General features: G+C 52.7%; 2 protein-coding genes across 7 annotated transcripts in view; one reads left to right on the top strand and one right to left on the bottom strand.

The window, feature by feature from the left end:
* Positions 1-2,590, top strand: part of LDLR (low density lipoprotein receptor) — a 35,806-nt gene extending 33,216 nt beyond the window's left edge. For both annotated transcript variants that reach the window (XM_079915547.1, XM_079915546.1), the window contains exons 17-18: positions 43-200; positions 854-2,590. In XM_079915547.1, the coding sequence (XP_079771673.1) occupies positions 43-200; positions 854-889 (194 nt within the window). In that variant the 3' untranslated portion in view covers positions 890-2,590. The remainder of the gene's footprint in view (positions 1-42; positions 201-853) is intronic.
* Positions 32-16,434, bottom strand: SPC24 (SPC24 component of NDC80 kinetochore complex; the record flags this gene model as incomplete). Of its 5 annotated transcripts, XR_013827437.1 has the most annotated exons (9): positions 15,738-16,434; positions 12,075-12,492; positions 11,748-11,824; positions 10,579-10,740; positions 10,335-10,454; positions 7,974-8,090; positions 5,426-5,609; positions 3,384-3,493; positions 32-129 (listed from the first exon to the last, which is right to left on the bottom strand). XR_013827437.1 is itself a non-coding variant. In XM_079915628.1 (4 exons), exons 1-4 carry the CDS (start codon positions 15,973-15,975, stop codon positions 10,634-10,636), a joined length of 840 nt encoding a protein of 279 aa, XP_079771754.1. In that variant the 5' UTR covers positions 15,976-16,432. The 5 variants fall into 5 exon arrangements, 2 of the variants coding, with proteins under 2 accessions (XP_079771754.1, XP_079771755.1); XR_013827438.1 differs by lacking the exon at positions 32-129 and having other exon boundaries at positions 3,149-3,493; XR_013827439.1 differs by lacking the exons at positions 32-129; positions 7,974-8,090 and having other exon boundaries at positions 3,149-3,493.
* Positions 16,435-21,066: the final 4,632 nt, after the last annotated feature.

Here is a 21,066-nt window from a genome sequence, read left to right as displayed (position 1 = left end):
GGCCTGACAGCTGAAGGCAACATCTCTCCCCTCTCCCTGCAGCGCTGCTCATCCTCCTGTGCTTCGGGACCTTCCTCCTCTGGAAGAACTGGCGGCTTAAGAGCATCAACAGCATCAACTTTGACAACCCTGTGTACCAGAAGACCACGGAGGACGAGGTCCACATCTGCCGCAGCCAGGATGGCTACACCTACCCATCGGTGAGCCGCGCCACTTGGGACCTCGCTGGTGCCCGTGTGTCCGTCTGTGTGTCTGTCATGTCTCCTCAGGGCCAGGTCCTCCCCAGAGAGCAGACATTCTCACTGTGTGGGGACGGGGCCAGAGGATAAGCAAAAGGATCGTAGGTCCGAGGGTGAAAGCCAGAAGGGGGACGGAGAGTGGTTTGTGGGTCTGGGAGGGAGGGGATGCAACTTTAGGTGGGCAGGAAGGCTTCTCTGAGCAGGGAGTGTATGGTGTGCAGAAGGCACCACCTGTGCAAAGGCCCTGTGGCGGAACCCTGCCTGGTGTGTTTGAGGAGCAAGGAGGCCACCAGTGTGACCGGAATGGAGAGAGTGGGGGAGGGTGGGAGGGGACAGGGCAGATGGAGCAGCACCCTCGGAATGAGGTGGGAGCCACGGAGCCACACGATCAGACTTGGGTGGTCACGGCGCTCCCTGGTGGCTGTGAGGGAGCAGGCTGGGACCAAGTAGCAGAGCTCCGAGACCCCGGGGGAAGCCACTGTGTGGGTCCAGCGGGCAATGCGTGGGGGCTGGTTGGCTGGAGGGGCCAGGAGAGAGTGAGGCGTAGGTGGCCTCTAGCCATGTTTACTGTATGTTGGACTGATGGTTTCCGGCGTTTACCGTTTTGTTGACAGAGACAGATGGTCAGCCTAGAGGATGACGTGGCGTGAGCTGCTGCCTTGAGTCCCATCCCTTCCCGGAACCTGCCGCTGGTCAGTCGCTGGCAGGAAGAACACTTTCTCCCCGGACCCTTGACCTGCCTCAAACCCTTCCTGAGACCTCGGGCGCCAAAAGCAGTGCTGGTGGTTGCAGCCCCGGAGCCTGTCTGCCTTGTCTGCCAAAGCTTTGTTTTATATATTTATTTGTTTGGGAGGCAGAACAGGCTTCCGACAGCGCCCACGGATCGGGTTTGGGTTGCATTTTTTCTTTCTTTCTTTACGCTTAAAAGAAAAGAGGAGGAAGGCGGACGAGCTGGGGGATGTTTCTGAGCTTCTCTCCTCCTTGACGTGCTCTTCCCCCAAGGGAATGATGGACGGAGGGACACGGAGCGGGAAAGCTAGTGGCTTTGAACGCACCAGAGCAGTTGCTACCAACAGGGGCCCGGGTAGCTGCTGCTTCACGTGCCCTCCAGCTCGAGCCTCACACTCAGGACTGGACGTGTTTACCTCTGCCTGCCGAGCTGATGGGATGGCCAGTGTTGGCCTTTGCTCTGCCACCCACAGGTTAGGATCAAACTAGGGTTTTCCAAGCTGGGTTTGCCCTCCCCTTATGCTGGGGAAGGGCCCCTGGTGATGGCTGGATCCAGCCTTCTGGGGGTGGCACCCGCTGAGCCCTATTCATTCACCAAAATCCGGCCATCCCCAGGGAAAACCTGAGCCACCCGTCACCCTTAATATGTATTAAGTGCCTGAGACCCCCATTGCCTTGTGCGTGAAGATAGGTGGCTCCGACCTCTAACTGTGTCCCTCTGGGTGTGGGTGTCTGGACCCCAGCCCTGCCCCTTGCACTTTTTCAGTTTAGTTGTACACTGTGTAAAGTCGACAGTCTATTATTATTTTGCACTGCTTTCCGTTCTGGTTCTGTTCTGGCTGGAGAGAGTCCAGGTCGGTGATGGTGCGGACCCGGCCCCTCTCCCAGCACGTAGGGAGACGTGCGTGAGGAGGAAAGGGTCGGCCTGATCACAACTTCAAAGCCAAGATCAAGATCGAGACTATCTGGCTAGTGTTTCCACTTCTGTGCAGATGCCCCCCGAGCCGTTCATTTCCCCAATAAGCTGGTCATGGTTGGCGGGGGGGTCCATCTGAAACGTGCATGGCAGGTCCGCCCTGTAGGATATGCTCCTGGCCTCGAGCATTTCGCGGGACTTATGAAACAAGAACGCTTTCTGAAATTGACACACATATTGCATTTGTGACCACAGAGTGGGGGTGGGGGGGTGCCTCCCACGGAGACTCTCTGAGGGGACTGTCTGCTGTACAACCACAGAACATGGCGGCCCTGCAGGAGGCTGTGAATGCCTTTTCTCTTTCTGAAGCATGTAAATAGATCCCGGGGCAGACAATGGGAGCTTTTTGTTATGTTTGCACTTTGTATATTTGTTGAAACATTTATCACTTATATGTATATAAAAAAAGATCTATTTATTTTTGCAAACCCTGGTTGCTGCATTGGGGGAACTGTCTCTGAGACGCCTCGTCTTTCTGTACAAAAAGATTATTCGCGCGTGCTGCGTGCAACGCTCTTCAGGAGAATCAGGTCTGTGTTGTATATATGGGTTGCTTTTCCGGGATGGGTATCGCTTTTTAAACCACTGTATAGAATGTTTTTATAGCCTGAATGTCTTACTGTGATCGATTAAATTTCTTAAAGTATTTGGCTAAACCAGAAGTGCTTTCTTCCTCTGTTCTCTGGCTCCCTCCATCTGTTGAGGGACTAGACTCCCCGGGAGAAGGATCTGGAAAGGGAACATCTCCCCAGATCTCCAGCAGGCTGCAGGCTCTCGGGGATATTGTGCTCAGGTGGGGAGCAGCTCTGCTGGGTGCTTCCCTGAGTTGGGGTTTTGCTAAATTTTCCTGCTTGTTCATTCAATGAACAACGGGCACCTGTTGCGTGCCAGGTCCTGTTCTAGGCGTGTGGGACACTGCAGTGAATAAGAGTCCGTGCCCTTGGGACTTCCCTGGAGGGTCCAGTGGTTAAGACTCCACGCTTCCAATGCAAGGGGCGGGGGTTCGATCCCTGGTCAGGGAGAGCTAAGATCCCATATGCCGTGTGGCACGGCCAAGAAAAAAAAAAGTTATATATATTAAAAAAAAAAGTTTGTGCCCTGAAGGAGATGACATTTTAGAAGAGGAAACAGATAGAAAAATTATATTTTACAAGATTATTCTGGAAGAATATTAAAAAGGATAATGAGAGAACTGAGTGGCAGGAGGCTTTTTTTATTTTGGGGGTTGTCGGGGAAGGATTCTCCTGAATTTAGTCCTATTAAATTCGTTGCTAAGATGGAAAAAAATCGAGAGATTTCACAACACAAATCCAAATAATCATAAATTCAGGTGAATCTGGCTACATCATGGAAACATTTGGCCATGGGTGTCAGGGTACATGGGCTGCAGTCCACCTCAGTCCCCTACACCCTCATTCTCTTGTGCACCCCAGCTTTACCTGAGTCTGGGCCTTGAGGGCATTTCAGACCCCTGTCTTAGGGCATGACGGTCAAGCCACAAATAGTCCTGGCACATCAACTGGGGAACAGTCAGGAACACAGCAGGTCACTGGATAGAAAAAAACAATACAGGGATCTAAGCATAACACACCAAATGGGCAAATCATAATGAGATGCCACCTCACACCCATTAGGATGGCTGTAATGAAAAACAAAAAACAAGTGTTGGCGAGGGTGTAGAGAAACTGGAACCTTCGTACATTGTTGGTGGGAATGTAAAATGGTGAAGGCACAGTGGAAAAACAGTATGGCGGCTCCTCAAAAAATTGAAAATAGGACCTCAAATTTTTTAAATTAAAAATAGAACTATTGGGACTTCTCTGGCGGTCCAGTGGTTAAGACTCCACGCTTCCACTGTAGGGGGCATGGGTTCGATCTCTGGTCGGGGAACTAAGATCCCGCAAGCCGCGAGGCACGGCCAAAAAAATTAACAATAAAAATAAAAATAGAACTATGATGTGATCCAGCAAGTCTACTTCTGGGTATATATACACAGAAGAATTGAAATCAGGGACTTAAACAGATATTTGCACACCCATGTTCTTAGCATTATTCACAAAAGCCAAAAGGTGGAAACAACCCAAGTGTCCATCTGCAGGTGAACAGATAAATAAAATGTATATATATACAATGGAATATTATTCAGCCTGAAAAAGCAAGAATATTCTGACACATGCTCCAACATGCATGACTCTCGAGGACATTGTGCTACAGGGAAATCAGCCAGTTATAAAAAGGTAACTACTGTATGGCTCCACTTATATGAAGTCCCTAGTGTAGTCAAATTCCTAGAGACAGAAAGTAGGACGGTGGGTGCCTGGGGCTGGACGAAGAGTCTGGGGAGTTGGTGTTTAATCGCTATAGGCTTTCAGTTTTGCAAGACCAAAGAGCTGGATGGCTGGTGGTGCTGGTTGCACAACAATGTGAATGTGCTTAAGGCCGATGAACTACACACTTAAACTTGGATAAGATGGTAAAGTTTACGTTATGTGTATTGGAGCACAACTGAAAATAATGCTAAATAATACTTTTTTTAAAAGACCCGGGGGCTTCCCTGGTGGCGCGGTGGCTAAGAATCCGCCTTCCAATGCAGGGGGACACGGGTTCGAGCCCTGGTCCGGGAAGATCCCACATGCCGCGGAGCAATTAAGCCCGTGCGCCACAACTACTGAGCCTGCACTCTATAGCCCGCAAGCCACAACTACTGAGCCCGCGTGCCACAACTACTGAAGCCCGTGCACCTAAAGCCTGTGCACCGCAACAACAGAGCCTGCACTCTAGAGCCCGCAAGCCTACAACTACTGAGCCCGCAAGCCACAACTACTGAAGCCCGTGCACCTAAAGCCTGTGCACCGCAACAACAGAAGCCACTGCAATAAGGAGACCACGCAACGCAACAAAGAGTAGCCCCCGCTCTCCCCAACTAGAGAAAGCCTGGGGGCAGCAACCAAGACCCAACGCAGCCAAACATAAATTTATTAAAACAAAACCAAAAACCCAGGGAATTCCCTCGTGGTCCAGTGGTTAGGGCTCCACGCTTCCACTGCATGGGGCACAGGTTTGATTCCTGGCCGGGGAACTAAGATCCCAAATGCCGCAAGGCGCAGCCAAAAAAACCACAAATGGGGACAATGAGGCATCTAGAAATAACAGCAGAAGAAGGGGTGGCATTACTGGAGCCCAGGAGCTGTGGGAGCCTGGGAGGAGACCCCTCCACGGCAGAGAGAGACGAGAGAGACTCCGTCCTCTCCCCTCCTCCGGGCCCCCCTCCTGCCAGCGCCCCCATGGGCTGAACCCAGCAGGACCTGGGAAACTGGGTTCCCTGCAGGAATGGGCCCAGAGGCAGGGGACCCAGAGTGTCAGGGCAGCAGGTGGGAAAGAGCGCAGACTGGGCCAGGCGGCCTGGGTTGAGCTGGGTGACCTGGGACCCATCAGAGTCTCAGTTTCCCCAACCGAAAACGGGGCCGATGCTGATCCCTACCTCCCGGGCTCCACGGGTGGCCGGCGTGGTGGTGGAGAGAAGCGCCAGGAGCCGCAGGGACTGTTATCTCTTCTCTGTCCACAGGGTGGCACTTCCTTCCTTCCTTCCGCCTTTTGTCTTGGGAAGGTTCCAAAATGCCTCTGGGGGCGAAAGCTGAGCGGACCGCACAGGAAGCGTCCGGGGCCTGCAGGCAGGCGGTCGATAATTGGTTGATTGACTGACTCCATGCTCAGCCGCGTGGCAAATGGGACAAATGAGCTCGAATGGCTGGGCCTGTGGGAGGGGCCGGGAGGTGGCAGAGGGTGCTGTGAAGGGAGGGTGGGCAGGACTCAGGTGTCCCTGAGCAGAGGAAGTGCCTGGGAGAGGCTGGAGGTGATGGAACTTTCTGGTCCCTGGCCTGGGCAGTTTTCCATTAAGGCAGTGAGTAGTTGCTGAAATCCTCCCTCGGGCGTCCCCACCGTGGCATTGAGTACGACACAGACACGCAGGACTAGAGCCTCAGGAAAAATAAGAGCAAACACTTCTTGGGGATTAACTGTCTGCTCCCCTCGGTGGCTGCCCAAGGGGCGGGGAGGGAGGGCAGGCCCAGAGCCCATTTTACAGATGGGAAAGGGGAGGCTGGGGTCACCGGTCTCAGCTCCCGCAGCTCCTGGTGAGACCCAGACGTCCCTCCCCACCAGCAGCCCGAGGGGTGGAGGGGGTGCGGCCTGGTGATCCTCTCTGGGCTCACAAGGGGTCCCCTAGGGAAGGGCGTGGATGTCACCCAGGTGAGATGCAGCGCAGCTAGCAGGCCACTTGGAGGTGGTCTGTAGGCGCAGCCTGCCCAAAGGGGTGGGGGGCAGACTGGAGCTTCGGAGCTGCCATCCCCAAGGACAGGGTGTGGGCAGGCGTGACCCTGGCTCCCCCTCTCCAAGGGCTCAATGGCTCTGGCCAGGACTGGCTGGGTGGTGGGAAGAAGCTGCTCCCCCAAGCCTGACACCCCAATTCGTGTCCTCTGCTGCCTCCCCCTCCTGCCCCCACCGGCATCTGAAACCACAGCTGCCTGTGGTGAGTCAGGCTGGAGCCTGTGGGGCTGAGCCCAGGTCCGGGGGAGGGAAGGGGGGAGGCAGGGAGGGGGAGCCCTGTCCCTGACGCCAGCCCCTCCCCCACAGTGGGGGTCAGCACCCCTTCCTCTCCCCCAGGAAGTGAATCCCCTCCACGATGAAGGGGTAAGAGAGCGGCTAAGAGGTGGAGTTTGAGCGAACACTGGTCACATCACCCACCCCACTGAGTGGAGTGGGATGCGGGGGGATAGCCCCCAGGACTCCTGGGTCCCGTCCAGCCTCCCCTCCAGGCAGCTCAGGTTTCAGCACTGATTCCTGCCCTTGGTGGAGGGGCTCCACCCTCCCGGCACAGCTGCTCTGCTCACCCCGGAGGCCTCCTCTCCCACGCTGTGCCTGGGATGGAGGTGGGGAGCTTGGGGGTTCATAGCGAGACCAGCCCCCTAGTCGGCTGGGCCTCTGCACCATGACCTGTGTCAAGAGGCCAATGTCAGGCTCCCCTTTCCAAGCCCCAACTCTGGGGCCCCCCTGGAATCTGCAAATCCTCCCCATGCCTCACTGTGGACTGCAGGCCTGGCATGGCCCAGCCCCACGGCCTCATGTTCCCTCCATGCCGGCCTCTCTGCTGCCCCTGAACACCCATCTTTGCACTTGCTGTTCCCTCTGCCTGGCTCACTGTCTCCACACCTTTATCCCCAGAGGGCTCAGGTCTATCTGGGCTCAAACGGCTCTTCCTCCCTGGGGCCTCCTGCAGGCACTGTCTCCATAATCTGTGACACCTTCCACGAATAGCCTGCCCTCTCTGTGCCTCAGTTTCACCACCCGTAGGGCACTGGGAGCCAGCACACGGCACCTGCTCGTGGCCTCCACTGGAGTGTGGCTCCCTGAAGGGGGGCCTGGCAGGTCACAGATGCCCAGTGCACACTTCTGAGCCAGTCGGGGAGCCGCCAGGAGGTCCTGGAGCCTCCCCGAGGATGGTCCATGCACTGCCGTGTCTGTGCTGATGCCCTGTGACCAGTCCTCCCGGCCTCTCACCAGCCTCGGCCCACCAAGCTTGCCAGAGGTCCAGTGTGAGGGGTTTGGCTATTTTCCCCAGAAACACCAATTATAAGACAGGTTGGCCAGGTGTGTGGATGTTTGACCGGCAACCACTGATCACTAAGCGTCTAGAACTTTACCCTGCTCCGTCGCCCAGCAGGGCTCCACCCAGTACAGGCCTGAGTTCCAGTCCTTGGTCTCTTTCTACCTGGGTGACGTCGGACAAGGGGCAGATGCCTTGGAGGCCATTTCTCATCTGAAAAGCCAAGATGCTCCTCCATGGACCCCAGGGCCCCACTGCCGAATTCAGCCTCCCAGGGTGTCACTGTCCTGTGACTTCGGGCAACCGACTGGACCAAGCTGTGCCTCGGATTCCCCACCTGTAAAACGGATACTCCTCACCGGCGTGGGACGGTGTTGGCCTGAGGGGTGCAGGAGGAACGGGCTGGGGGTGAGGGGTCAAGTCTCACCTCTGCAGGCGCAAGGCCTCGGTTCCCCACTCACTGCCTGGTCAGGGGGACTCCGATCCTGCATGCACTCCAACAGGCCCGGCCGAGAGAGCTGGTTGCTGGCTGCCCATGGGCCGGCTGTCAGAGGGAGAGCAGGCAGGGGCGGGAGTGGGTGTGCAGGCTGGAGGCCGCGGGCCGAGGCTGTCCGGGCGTCCAGCCAGCGCCGGGCAGTGAGTCAGGGCCCAGGCATGTGGAGGGCCAGGGCCTCTCGCGGCCCCTGTGAGCTCAGGCACCTCCCTGAATGCGCCCGCCGGGCCCCACTGGGCTGCGTTCCTCACGCACTTGCTCACTCCTTGGGCTGGTTGCGGGGGAGGCCTGAGGCGACGGGGCCCCTCTAAGCCTAGGTCCATGCTGCCTCCCTGGAGCCACCTTCTTCTTCTTGGGGAAACTGAGTTCTGGGCAGGCAATGCCTCCAGGGCCCCTCCCAGAACAAAGCGAGGCCACTGCTCAGGGGCTGGGGAGCAGGCCCATGGGGGTTTCAGGCCCTGGGCCCGGGGTACAGAGAAGCCTGCGTCTGTAACTGCACCCGCCCCTCAACACTGGCTTTCTCTCCCAGGGACTCTGCACCTGCAAATCTGTTTGAACTAGAGAGCAGTATGCCTCTCTGCCCGCCCTGGGACCCTCAGCTAGGCCGGGTCTACTCGGGGCGGGGAGCACTCCTGCAGGGGAGCAGGTGGAGGCCGGCTGTGTCAGCAGGAACAGCCACCAAGGTGACAGCAGCTAGTCAGCTGACCTTGGCAGAAGACTGGTTCCTGGCTGAGGCTGCAAGGCAGGGGGGCGGCAGCCCTGAGTGTGCCTGCCCCCCCCACCGCAGGGTTTTTGCGACAGGGGTGTGCTCCTCCCATCTAGTGGGTGGAGGCCAGGGATGCTGCCAGATATCCTGTGATGTCCAGGACAGCCCCCACCAGAGGCAGTGACCTAGCCCAAACGTCGTGAAGGCTGAGGCAGGAAAACCCTGGTCTAGATCAAGTCTTTTGCCCTTTGGAGGCCGAGGGTACAAATAAAGGGCTCTGCTTCTTTTTCACATCATAAAAAACTCTGCCAGCCTTGAAAATGGAAACAGCCCAGGAGGGCTTATGTGAACATTTCCTTGAATATGTAAAGCCAGGCCCTCGGCCTCTGAAGTTCTTCTGGGAATCTTTCTTTGTGAGCCAGATGGACTGGGGCTGCTTACATTTCAGGGAGACTAACAACCCCTTTTTTGGGTCTATCTCCTGGAGCCCGACAGGCAGGATCCCTTGCTCTAAGGCCTCTGAGAGACACCGGAACGGACTATTTTTAGTGCCCACTTGATGTACTCAGGAGCTGCTAGAACTTACTGCTCCCTCTGCTTAGCATGTCCCTCTCTGATCAAGAAATACAAACTGTACTCACTGTAAATGGTACAGAGGTGCACAAAACCCAACACCCAGAGGCTCATGTAACTACCAAATCTACTGGCTTCAGGAAAAGCTGTATCCAAGAGGCACTTGATATCGAAGGGACCCTACTTCTCACTCTCTCCCCTCACACAGGCAGGCAGGCTGGCCACAGGCTTCCCACTCTTAGTAGTCCCTCAGTCACTGAGGATGGGGGTTAGGTGAAGAAATCAATCGGCTGGCCCAGGCCTTGGTTGCATGCTGAATCAGTTAGGGTGTTTGTGATAGAAAAACTAAAATAACAAAGGCACACATAATAGTTTAGCCCCTACCCGCAAGGAAGTCCAGCATTGACACCCAGCTACACCATCATCAGGGAACCAGGTTCCTATCATCCCTAGAGGATTGCACCCCTCCTTAAGTGTGGCAATACAGCTGCTAGGGCTCCAGCCATCACACTCAAGTTCCGAAAAACAGAGCAGAGGGGGAAAGGGTATACTACCTTGCCTTTTAAGAAGTCACACACAACACTTCTTTTTACATTTCACTGTCCTGAACTTAACTGCAAGGGAGGCTGGGAAAAGCTGTGTTTTGACTGGGCAGCTAAAAGGATTTCCTTACCAAGGGGGGAGGGGAGAACAAATATCAGGGAGGCAAACAGTGGTCTCTGACACACAGCCCACCCTGGAGCCAGCGATGGGCCCCTATACATCCTATAATGTAATCTCTTCATGACTGACTCATCCTTTCCAGTCCCAGCAAAAATGCCACCGCCATCCCCTGGGGCAGGCCCCCTCCCTGGCCAGGGTCCGGAAGCACTCTGGATGCTCTCTAGCTCGAGGGTGTCATCTGATCACTTTTGACTCCTCCACTGGCTCAAGGGATCCTTCATCTCGCCTTGGGTTCCCAGCACAGCTCAGACACACAGTGGCACTCAGAACGAACGGATAAAAAAGGGCCAAACCTGAATCACAGATGACGAAGACCTGGAATTTGTCATCGGATACTACGGTGTCATTTGTATGTGTTGTCACAGACGTGAAGTCACAGGCCTGGCACAGTTAAGTCCATTTTCTTTGGTTACCTAGTCCAGCATTTGAGGCCAAAGTCAAGACGGGGGAACGGGGGAAGAAATCCAGTAAGAAACTCATTTATGTATAAACATTTAATTTTAAGCTGATCTCACCACTGAGGCACTGACCACCCACCACGGGCTGATTCCCACTGTGTGGGACTGTACGATGCAGTCCCAGAGGCTCCTGGCTACCACTCTGTGTCCACCAAGCTCCAGAGATAGTCGCTGATGAATTTCTTGGAGAGCTGGGTGCTGTCCAGGTGGATGGGCTGAGCAACGCTGGGGCCATGATGGACTGAGGGTGCAGATGTAAGGGAAACCCAGCACACATGGCCCTCCCTCTCCCCCCACGACGAAAGGACACTGCCTTTAAATTGTTATTATTAAGATAATTGGAGACTGAAAGACATTTTCATGAACAGAAAGTTAAGATAATGAACTGTCTTTTTTAAAATTGTGGTAAAATACATGTAACATTATATTTACCACCTTAAACATTTGAAAGTGCCCAGTTCAGTGGCATTAAGCACATTCATGTTGTTGTGCAACTATCATTACCATCTCCAGAACTCTTTTCATCTTGCAAAACCAAAGCTCTGTCTCCATTAAACACTGACTCCCCCTCCCATCATAATCCCCCTCCTACGTTCTGTTTCCATGAATCTGACTCCTCTAGGGACCTCATGTAGGTGGTATCATACAGTACTTTTTTTTTTTTTGCGGTACGTGGGCCTCTCACTGTTGTGGCCTCTCCCGTTGCGGAGCAACAGGCTCCGGACGAGCAGGCTCAGCAGCCATGGCTCACGGGCACAGCCGCTCTGCGGCATGTGGGATCTTCCCGGACCGGGGCACGAACCCGTGTCCCCTGCATCGGCAGGCGGACTCTCAACCACTGTGCCACCAGGGAAGTCCACAGTACTGACTTTTTGTGTTTGGTCTATTTCAACCAGCAGATTATGTTCCAGGTTCATCCATGTTGTAGCATGTGCCAGAAAGTCTTTCCTTTTTAAGGCTGAATAATATTCCACCGTATGGATGGACCACATTTTGTTTATCTGGTCATCTGCAGACGGACACTTGGGTTGCTCCCACCTTTTGGCTTTTGTGAACAGTGCTGCTGTGAACATGGATGTACAAACATCTGCTCAAGTCCCTGCTTTCAATTCCTTCGTGTGTATCCCCAGAAGCCGACCTGCTGGGTTATGTGTTTATTCTGGATTTTTTAGGATCTACCATAGTGTCTGCACCGTTTAAGATTCCCACCAACAGTGCACAGGGTTCCACTTTCACCACAAAGGATACTGCCTTTGATCATCCCCGGCTCACATTCATAATCCCACTCAATTTTACTAATTCGGCGATAAAGTTGAGCCACATACCTGTGTGAGAAGACAAAACGGGGGCGGGGGGGGGGAGGGAGGGAGGGAGAGGGAGAGGGAGAGAGAGAGAGGGAGAGGGAGAGAGAGAGAGAGAGAGGGAGAGAGGGGGGGAGAGAGAGAGAGAGAGAGAGAGACAGAGAGAGAGAAGTTACTCCAGCGTCGACTCCAACAAAGAGCTGTGGGCTGCGTGCACGCACACACGCGCGCACACACACACACACACACACTCACACCGCGTCTGTGGACCTACACGGCTGAAGGGATGGTGACTGTCGTGTCTTCGTCAACCTCCCTCTCTTGTCTTTCAAGATCAGTCTCGATCTCCTTGAGCTCCTCCAGCTCTCTGCTGAGCTGAGTACACAGGCAGTTAAGGACTCCTGGCTTTGGAGGGAGGGCTGCCCACGTGCTCACACCAACCCCGTCGGGCCCGGGGCTGCTGGCTCCAGGTGTGCTCTCTAGAGTGAACAAGGGCATCCTGGGTGAGGCTGGGGCCCGGCTGTCCTGCACACACAGGAAAGGATATAGGAGGCTGGCCTTCAGACGGGCGTCCTCCTCGCTGGCCCTCTGAAGCTCGGCTTCAAGCTGCTGCAACTCGGCGCCGCCCTGGTGTGCCTGCTCCTTCGCGTTGAGGAGGCTCTGGGCCACCTCCTTCTCCGCAGTGAGGACCTCTGCAGGGCAGGGAGAAGTCTGCGTTCCTCATCTCGGGCTCCCCAGGAGAGCCCCGGAGCAGAGGGCAGCCTCAATGCTCCCATCTATGGCCACGTTCCCACTTCCATCTCTAGCTCCCTGACCCATCGTTCTATTTGCAAATGCCCGCCTGAGAGTCCCACCTGGACCTGGCACACGTGCTTCCATTTCACCGAAATCACACTTGAATCCATCCAAAGTAATAAAGCCTGGTCCTTGTTTGCACACCTAGTCTTAATTTAGGACGTCACTCTCGACCCCATTGTCCAAGCAACAAGCCTGGGACTCACTTTCTGGATCCAGTTAGCCATCCCGTCTGGCAGGACCCCTTCTTCTGCGTGCTGGTCCTTCATGCCTCCAGGACCACCCCAAAAACCTCCCGGCCGTGTCCTGCTTTGGTCTCTCCCGTTGCCAATCCTTTCTGCTCTCTGCCTTCAGAGCAGCGGCGTCAGAGGCCAAATGTGAAGTCGCTCCCCTGATCAAAGACCTCCCGTGGCTCCCCAGAGTCTCCAGGATAACGTCCAGGTCTTTTTGGGCACCTTCGGCATCCCTGCCAACCTCCTCTCTCCCTGCTTTTTGCCCCACCATGTGCTTTTCCCTTTGCTCTGGCTGCAAAGATGCCTCATCATCGTGCAGACACGCCATGTTTTTTCAGTCCTGGGCCCCTGCCTGCCGGTCTTCCAGGGACCTGTACCCCTGTGTCCCTGCCCACTGGCGCATCATTCCCAGCATTAAGGCCTTCTGGATAACGCCTGACTCAGGCGGCTGGACACTCTCTTCTCCCTCCTAAGGCGAGACTGTGCTCCCAGGACAGCCCTTATCACACTGGACTATTTATTCCCAAGTCTCTCTTCTTCAAAGCACAGATTGCATCTTAAAATCACCGTACATCGCCAACACCTACTCAGAATAAACACATTTTGAACAAAACATCCAAAAAGATCAGAAACACCCTAAGAAGGTTACTGTGTTCCTTCCCACAGAGTCAGAGAAACCTGCCAACTCAGAGAAGGCACGGATGAAAATGCTTCTTAAAGGGCCAGTGTTTAAGTGTTTATAAACTTATATTAAGTTAATTTTTAATCAAAGCACCACATGTCTATGGTTGTGAAAATTTAAACACACACACACACATATATAACCCTCTCTAAGCCTCTCCAACCCTCTGAAGCAGCCAGTTAAACTCTTCACTGTTTTCTCTGGCATCGACCTTCATATTTCTAAATAATTTGCTTATGCTGCTATTTCTTGATCTGTCTGTGTTAGACGGTGCCTGCTGACTTCCTGTTAGGAGAGCTGAGGGTCTGGCTCTCTTTTGCAGCCTTCCCGCCCCTTCTCCACTCACCCTCCTAACAACAACCGAGTCTCCTGGGATGATCTCTTCCCCATGGACGTTCATTATAAGCTGTCGTTACCCGAATGTGTGCTAAGTGCCACAGGTGACCACGGGGCCCCAACTCACTGAACTCTCACCACTCCCTGAGGGTGGCTGAACCCCTCCCCCGATTTGAGAGGCGATGAGCGGAAGCCCAAGGTCCAGTGGCTTGTCCACACACTTAGCTCTGAAGCTGGCATCTGCACTGGATCCTTTTGATCGAAACCCCAGCTCCCTAGAACACCGACTCTTGTCTCCCTGCCCCAAATCCCTCCGTTCTTCTGAAACCCAGGCAGGTTGGGTGATGCGGAGCTTCTCCTCAACCATCAGTGAAAGGGGAGTTAATGGAGCGGGAGGGGAGGAAAGAAAGGAGAGAGAAGGAAGGAGAAAAGAGCAGAAGACCCTGATCAGGACATCTGTTGTGCTTAGCCTAACATCCAAACTCCTCCCGGGGGCTCACAGGCTGGCAAGTCTGGCCCCTGATGACCTCATCTTCTACCTCTTTCTCTTGGGTCTCCAGCTCATTCTCACCTCATGACCTTTGCATTGACAGTCCCCTCTGCCAGGAACACTCTTCCCGGAGCCATCCCATGGCTAGCTCCCAGATCATTCAAGTCTCAACCCAAACGGCACCCCCTCATAAAGTGTCATTGTCAAAAGGCATTACAAATCCCTGGCACTGAAACCACAGTGGAAAACTAGATGACAGCCCCTCAGAAAAATTAAATATCAAATTACCATCTGATCCAGCATTTCCACTTCTGGGAAAATACAAAAAAGAATTGAAAGCAGGGACTCAAAGAGATTATTTGTACACTCATGCTCATAGCAGCATTATTCACAATAGCCAAGGGGTGGAAGTGTCCCAAGTGTCCAGTGACGGATGAATGGATAAACAAAATGTGGTGTATCCATACCATGGAATACTGGAGATGATGGTGGTGATGGTCACACAACAACGTGAATGTACTTAATGCCACTGAACCGGACACTTGAAAATAGGTAAAATGGTAAATCTTAGGTTATGTCAATTTTACCACAATAAAAAAAGTCTGAAGCCTTTAAAAGACAAAAACAAAAAAACCCTGATGCTGAGAAAAGCCGCAACAAGGGCAACTCCTGTGCAAGCATCATCTCCATGAATCTCACTTTGATCCATCAAGGGGTGCTATCAGCAACCCCATTTCACAGATGAGGAAACTGAGGCTTGAGAGGGAAGCACTGGACTGGGACAAGAGGGTTCATGAGTTAACAGCTGAAATCCTTAGCCCATCACCTCCTGACAAATCCATTTTTCTTGTTTATCCTCTGCCTCACCCCACTAGAATATTAGCTCTACCCCCACCCCAGGGATTTTGTTTGCTTTGTTCCCGGCTGTCACCCCATGACTGGCACTATGCCTGGACCCAGCAGGTGCTCAGTAAGACATGGGAACAATCTCAGCAGGAAGATGCGGACTATTTATTATTACAACCATTTTATGGGAAACAGAGGCATTGCAAGGTTAAGTAAGTCACCTCAAATCTCACAGCTGGGAAGTGGCGGTGCTGGGATTCAAACCCGACGCTTTGACACCTGAGCCCCAATTCAAACCCTGAGTCCCAGCTCCTGCTCACAGCGCGTCAGACCTCCTACATTCACCACTAAACCCCTGGGAGGTGGCTGCTGTCCTGAAGCCCATTTCATGGGTGGGGAAACCGAGGCTCAGAGGGGACAATGCTCATCCGCCGGTCGCACGCGGAAATACGGTAGCGGATGGGGCGCCCAGAAGGGAGGAGGTTTGAGGCCGGCCTGGTCACCACCACCACCACTCGGGCCCGGCTGCCCGCCGCCCCCCGCCCCGGCCTTCACCTCGCAGCCGCTGTTCGGCACCGTCTTGCGTCTCCAGCAGCCGCTCCACCACCTGCTCGTGGCGCCTCAGCAGCCGCCGTTGCTGCGCCTCGGCGCGGTTGGCACCCAGTAGGCTCAGCAGCCCCTGGCTCACCTCCTCCATGTCGCGGAAGGCCGCCATGACTACACTAGGACCAATCCCGCGCAAATTTAACTGCCCGCTGGGCCCCGCCCCCTTCCCGGAGAGGCCCGTTTCCATTGGGTTTAGCCCACGTCAGTCATCAGCCAATGAGGGAGGCCGCGTCTAGTCGGACTAGTGCGCCTGCGCCGGCTCCTCTGTCAACCATTGGCGATGGCCAGTCTGCGTAGGGAGCGTGGGGGTGCCTCCGGCGTCCTGCCTGATGCGCCTGCGCAGGCTGGAAAGCGGCTGCAAGATCTTCAAGCTGTTTCTTTCCGGGTCCAGTGCCTGCTGCGAGCAACGCGCTGTTCTAGGGGCGAAGCCAAGAACTACTTCTCGTGGAGCTGAGGTTCAGCGGTGTGTGTGTGGGACACTCACAATAAACATCATAAATAAGTAAATTCTATAAGAGGCTGCGTAGCAAAATGGAGTCTGCATCGAGATTTATTGCGTTTCAATCCCAGATTTTCCACTTACTAGCTGTGTTACCCCGAGCAAATTGCTTCATCCTTCTGTGCTTCACTTTCCTCCTCAGTTAAATGAGGATCATCATAGTGTCTACTTCAGAGTTGGTGTGAGAGTTGAATGAGGTCAGTGCCTGGTATTCAGTACGTGCTTTATAGGTGTTAAATAAAAAATACGTAGAAGGCTAGTGGGTGAGGTGTTTGATACTCACCGAACACCATGCTGTGTGCGGGGTTACGGTTGAGGAAAGACAAACTGTTCACTTTTGTGACATGTCCCTCAAAGGAGGTGAAGAGGGCTTCCCTGGTGGCGCAGTGGTTGAGAGTCCGCCTGCCGATGCGGGGGACGCGGGTTCGTGCCCCGGTCCGGGAAGATCCCACATGCCGCGGAGCGCCTGGGCCCGTGAGCCATGGCCGCTGAGCCTGCGCGTCCGGAGCCTGTGCTCCGCAACGGGAGAGGCCACAACAGTGAGAGGCCCGCGTAGCGCAAAAAAAAAAAAAAAGAGGTGAAAAAATAAGCGGGTCATGACCAGCATTTTCAACAAAATACAATGAAAAAAAAAATCAGTGCATTGTGTACAGAAAGCTAAGTATTGTTTTGGGAAACTCCCCCCATTTGTCTACTGGGTGTGGAAGATTGTATTTTCCCAAAAAATGGCTACAGAAATAGTTCCAATTTTGCCAGTCCTTATCAAGAGACAGACTCCAATTCTTCTCTTGAACTTGAGCAGGATTTGTGCAACAAACAGAATGTGGCAGGAGGGACGCCGTGTGAATTCCAAGTCTAAGTCAGAAACTATAATATATCTTTTGCCTGGTGCTAGCTCGCTCTCTCCCTCTTTCTCAATTCCAGGATACTCTCTGTGAGCCCAGCTGCTATGTTGTGAGGAAGCCCAAGCCACGTGAGGAGTCTCCCAGATAAGGTCCCAGCTGAAACCAGCATCAACCACCAGAGAAGTGAGTGAACATTGAGATGATTCCGGCCCCCAGGCTTTGAGCCGTCCCAGCTGACACCAAGAGGAGGAGAGAGAGAACTGTTCCCATCAAGCCCGGCCCAAACTGTGAGCAACATCGATGCCTTTGTTTAAAGCTTTTGTTTAAAGCCAGTAAACTTGGGGGTACTTTGTGATGCAGCCATAACACCTGGATCACTGGGTCACATGTGAAATTTGTATCTTGCTGTGGGTTGTGTAAAAAACCATTGAAAGCCACAGCTGTAGTGGCAAGTCCTCACAGTAAGCAAAGAAACAGATGAACAGAATCATTTTAGCCAGGAACACCTGCTACAGGGAATAAACCAGGGTCATAGGACAGAGTCACCAGAGTTGGGGCAGGGGAGGGAAGTGGCTTTAGGTTACGTGGTCAGGGATGGACTCCCTGAGAAGGGAACATATGAACTGGGACCCGAGTGATGAAAAGGAAACAAAAAGGAAACAAAGCACCAGGAGAGGAAAGAGTAAGTTCAAAGGTGTTAAGCGGGGAAGAGCTATGGAGTGGATTGGCTCCAGATCTTCCAGAATCCAGAGAACTTGCCAGCAAGACTGGATTCCATCCTTCTCTGAGGAAGAGAAAGGATACTTCTGGGTGTTTGGCCCAAACACCTGTTGGGTGGTGGGTAGTGGTGGTGGCACTGGTGGCCAAGGCGGGTAAGGGAGCAGGCTTGGAGGTGGAGGGCTGCGTGAAATGGAAAGCTTGGGGAAGTTCCCAGTGCCTGGAGGCTGACCACGTGGAGCTATCAAGAGGGTAGTTGCAGGGCTTCCCTGGCGGCCCAGTGGTTAAGACTCCGTGCTTCCACTTCAGGGGACGTGGGTTCGATCCCTGGTCAGGGAACTAAGATCTCGCATGATCCACGGCGTGGCAAAAAAAAAAAAAAAAAAGAAAAAGAAAAAAAAAGAAAAGGTAGTTGCTTGGCTATGAGCCTGCAGAGACGTTTGAGCTGCAGATAGAAATCCGGGCGTCGTCAGGGTGCAGCCAGTATCAGATGACAGCTCTCCTGGGGGAGAGTACGGAGAGGACAAGGTCTGAGGACTAAGTTCTGAGACCCACCAATTGCAGACGTTGGAGAAGAGAGGAGAAGCCGGCCAGATAGAGAAGGCACAGCCAGGGAGAGAGGAGAGAAACTACAACAGAGGCGTCAAGATTTCCACTGACCATCCAGAATCTGACAGGTCCCCAAGCCCAAGCCTGGAGCCACCTTCCTCCTTAGAGCTTACTTTCATGGGATAATTTTTGCCAAGACCCCAGGGACTGTTCATGTTGTAATATTTTGACAGCGATCATGGAGCTGGGGACACCCTAAGACTAATATATTTATTTAGTCTTCCCCGGGTCACAGATTCCTTTGAAATCTAATGAGAGCAACGAGACAGGCTCTTCTTTGAAAAACGTACCCAACAGGCACACATTTTTGGATTTCAGGACCCCAGAAGGCCATCCCCAGATGTTCAGGTTAAGAAGCTCCACAGCCTTTATCTCATAGGGTGGCTAGCAGATGTATAAGTGATGACACCTTAGTTGTTTCCTGCAGAAATGTCGGTGTCGGGGCACGGAGCTGGGTCCCCAGAGTCAGCGCTTACGGCATCGCTCACCCTCCTGTTCGCTGAGCATTTGATGCTGAGATTGCTCTGTCACCATCAGCTACGTGACCTTTGGTGGCAGGGGCTGGCCTTCTCTGTGCCTAAAGGCGGGCACAGTGCTGAGTGAAATGAAGAAGAGATAAGACCATGGGTTCCGTTTCTGGCTCTGCAGTTCACCTATGACTGTGGCAAGTTCTTAACCTTTCTAAGTCATGGGCTAATGATAGCTCTCTTATCAGCTGCGAAAGGTTTTTCAAGAGTTAAGCCATTCCAGGTTGCACAACCAGAGCCTGAAATATATAAATGCTCCTGTCAAAAAGGCCACTCACCTCACTTCCAAAAAATAAAGAGAGAACCACTCACAGCCATTAGGATGGCTACTATTAAAAAAAAAAAATCAGAAAATAACAGTTGTTGGTGAGGACATGGAAAAACTGGTTGGTGGGAATGTAAATTGGTGCAACTGCCCCGGAAAAAACACTGGCTATTCCTCAAAATACTGAAAACAGAACTACTGTATGACCCAGCAGTTGTACTTCTAGGTATATACCCCCCAGATTGAAAGCTGGGACTTGAAGATGTTTGTATAACCAGCATGATTGATAATAGCCAAAAGGTGGAAGCAACCAAGTGTCCACTGATGGATGAATGGATAAATAAAACGTGGTGCATGCAAACAGTGGAACAGTATTCAGTCTTTAAGTAAGGAAATTCTGCCACATGCTACAATGTGGATGAATCTTGAGTATATTATGCTAAGTGAAATAAGCCAGCCATAAAAAGACAAATACTGCACGATTCCACTTATATGAGGTCCCTAGAGTAGTTGAATTCAGAGACGGAAAATAGAATGGCAGTTGCCAGCGGCTGGGTGTGGGAGTGATGATGTCAGTGTTTCATGGGGACAGAGTTTCACTTTGGGAAGATGAAAAGAGTTCTGGAGATGGATGGTGGAGATCGTTGCACAACGATGTGAATGTACTTAATGGCACTGAACTGCACGGTTAAAAATAGTTTAGATGGTAAATGTTTTGTTATGTATATTTTGCCACAAAAATAGACATCTATTTTTTTCAGACATATATTTTTTTCATGCACAATTTCTATTCTTTTTCTGTAATGTCTTTTTTAAAAATTTTTATTTATTGAATTTTGGAATTTTGGCTGTGTTTGGTCTTCGTTGCTGTGTTCGGACTTTCTCTAGTTGTGGCGAGCGGGGGCTACTCTTCGTTGTGGTACGCGGGCTTCTCATTGTGGTGGCTTCTTTTGTTGTGGAGCACGGGCTCTAGGCGTGAGGGCTTCAGTAGTTGTGGCTCGCGGGCTTAGTAGTTGTGGCTCACGGGCTCTAGAGCACAGGCTCAGTAGTTGTGGTGCATGGGCTTAGTTGCTCCGTGGCATGTGGGATCTTCCCGGACCAGGGCTCGAACCCGTGTCCCCTGCATTGGCAGGCGGATTCTTAACCACCGTGCCACCAGGGAAGTCCCTGTAATATCTTTATTGAAGTATAATTACTTTACAATTTTGTATTAGTTTCTACAACGAAGTGAATCAGCTATATGTATACATGTATCCCCATATCCCCTCCCTCTTGAGCCTCCCTCCCACCCTCCCTATCCCACCCCTCTAGGTGGACACAAAGCACTGAGCTGATCTCCCTGTGCTATGCAGCTGCTTCCCACTAGCCATCCATTTTACATTTGGTAGTGTATATATGTCAATGCTACTCTCTCACTTCATCCCAGCTTCCCCTTCCCCCACTGTGTCCTCAAGTCCGTTCCCTATGTCGGCATCTTTATTCCTCCCCTGCCACTAGGTTCATCAGTACCAGTTTTTTAGATTCCATATATGTGTGTTAGCATACGGTATTTGTTTTCCTCTTTCTCTCTTACTTTGCTCTGTATGACGGACTCTAGGTCCATCCACCTCATTACAAATAACTCAATTTCATTCCTTTTTGTAGACATAGATTTTTAAAAAGCAAAGCAAGACACTGGGTTTGGAGGGTGGGGAATGGGGTCTTAAGCATGAGCTGAACAAGGTAACAAAGATGATGAAATAAATGGTCCTGGGTGATTGCTTGTGAGAAACAATTTTTTTTTAATTTAATTTAATTTATTTATATTTTGGCCACG

The sequence above is a fragment of the Stenella coeruleoalba genome (assembly GCF_951394435.1).
Source record: "Stenella coeruleoalba genome assembly, chromosome: 3".
Taxonomy (NCBI): Eukaryota; Metazoa; Chordata; class Mammalia; order Artiodactyla; family Delphinidae; genus Stenella; species Stenella coeruleoalba.
Note: the sequence above shows the minus strand (reverse complement) of the source record. Positions and strands in the feature narration are given on the sequence as shown.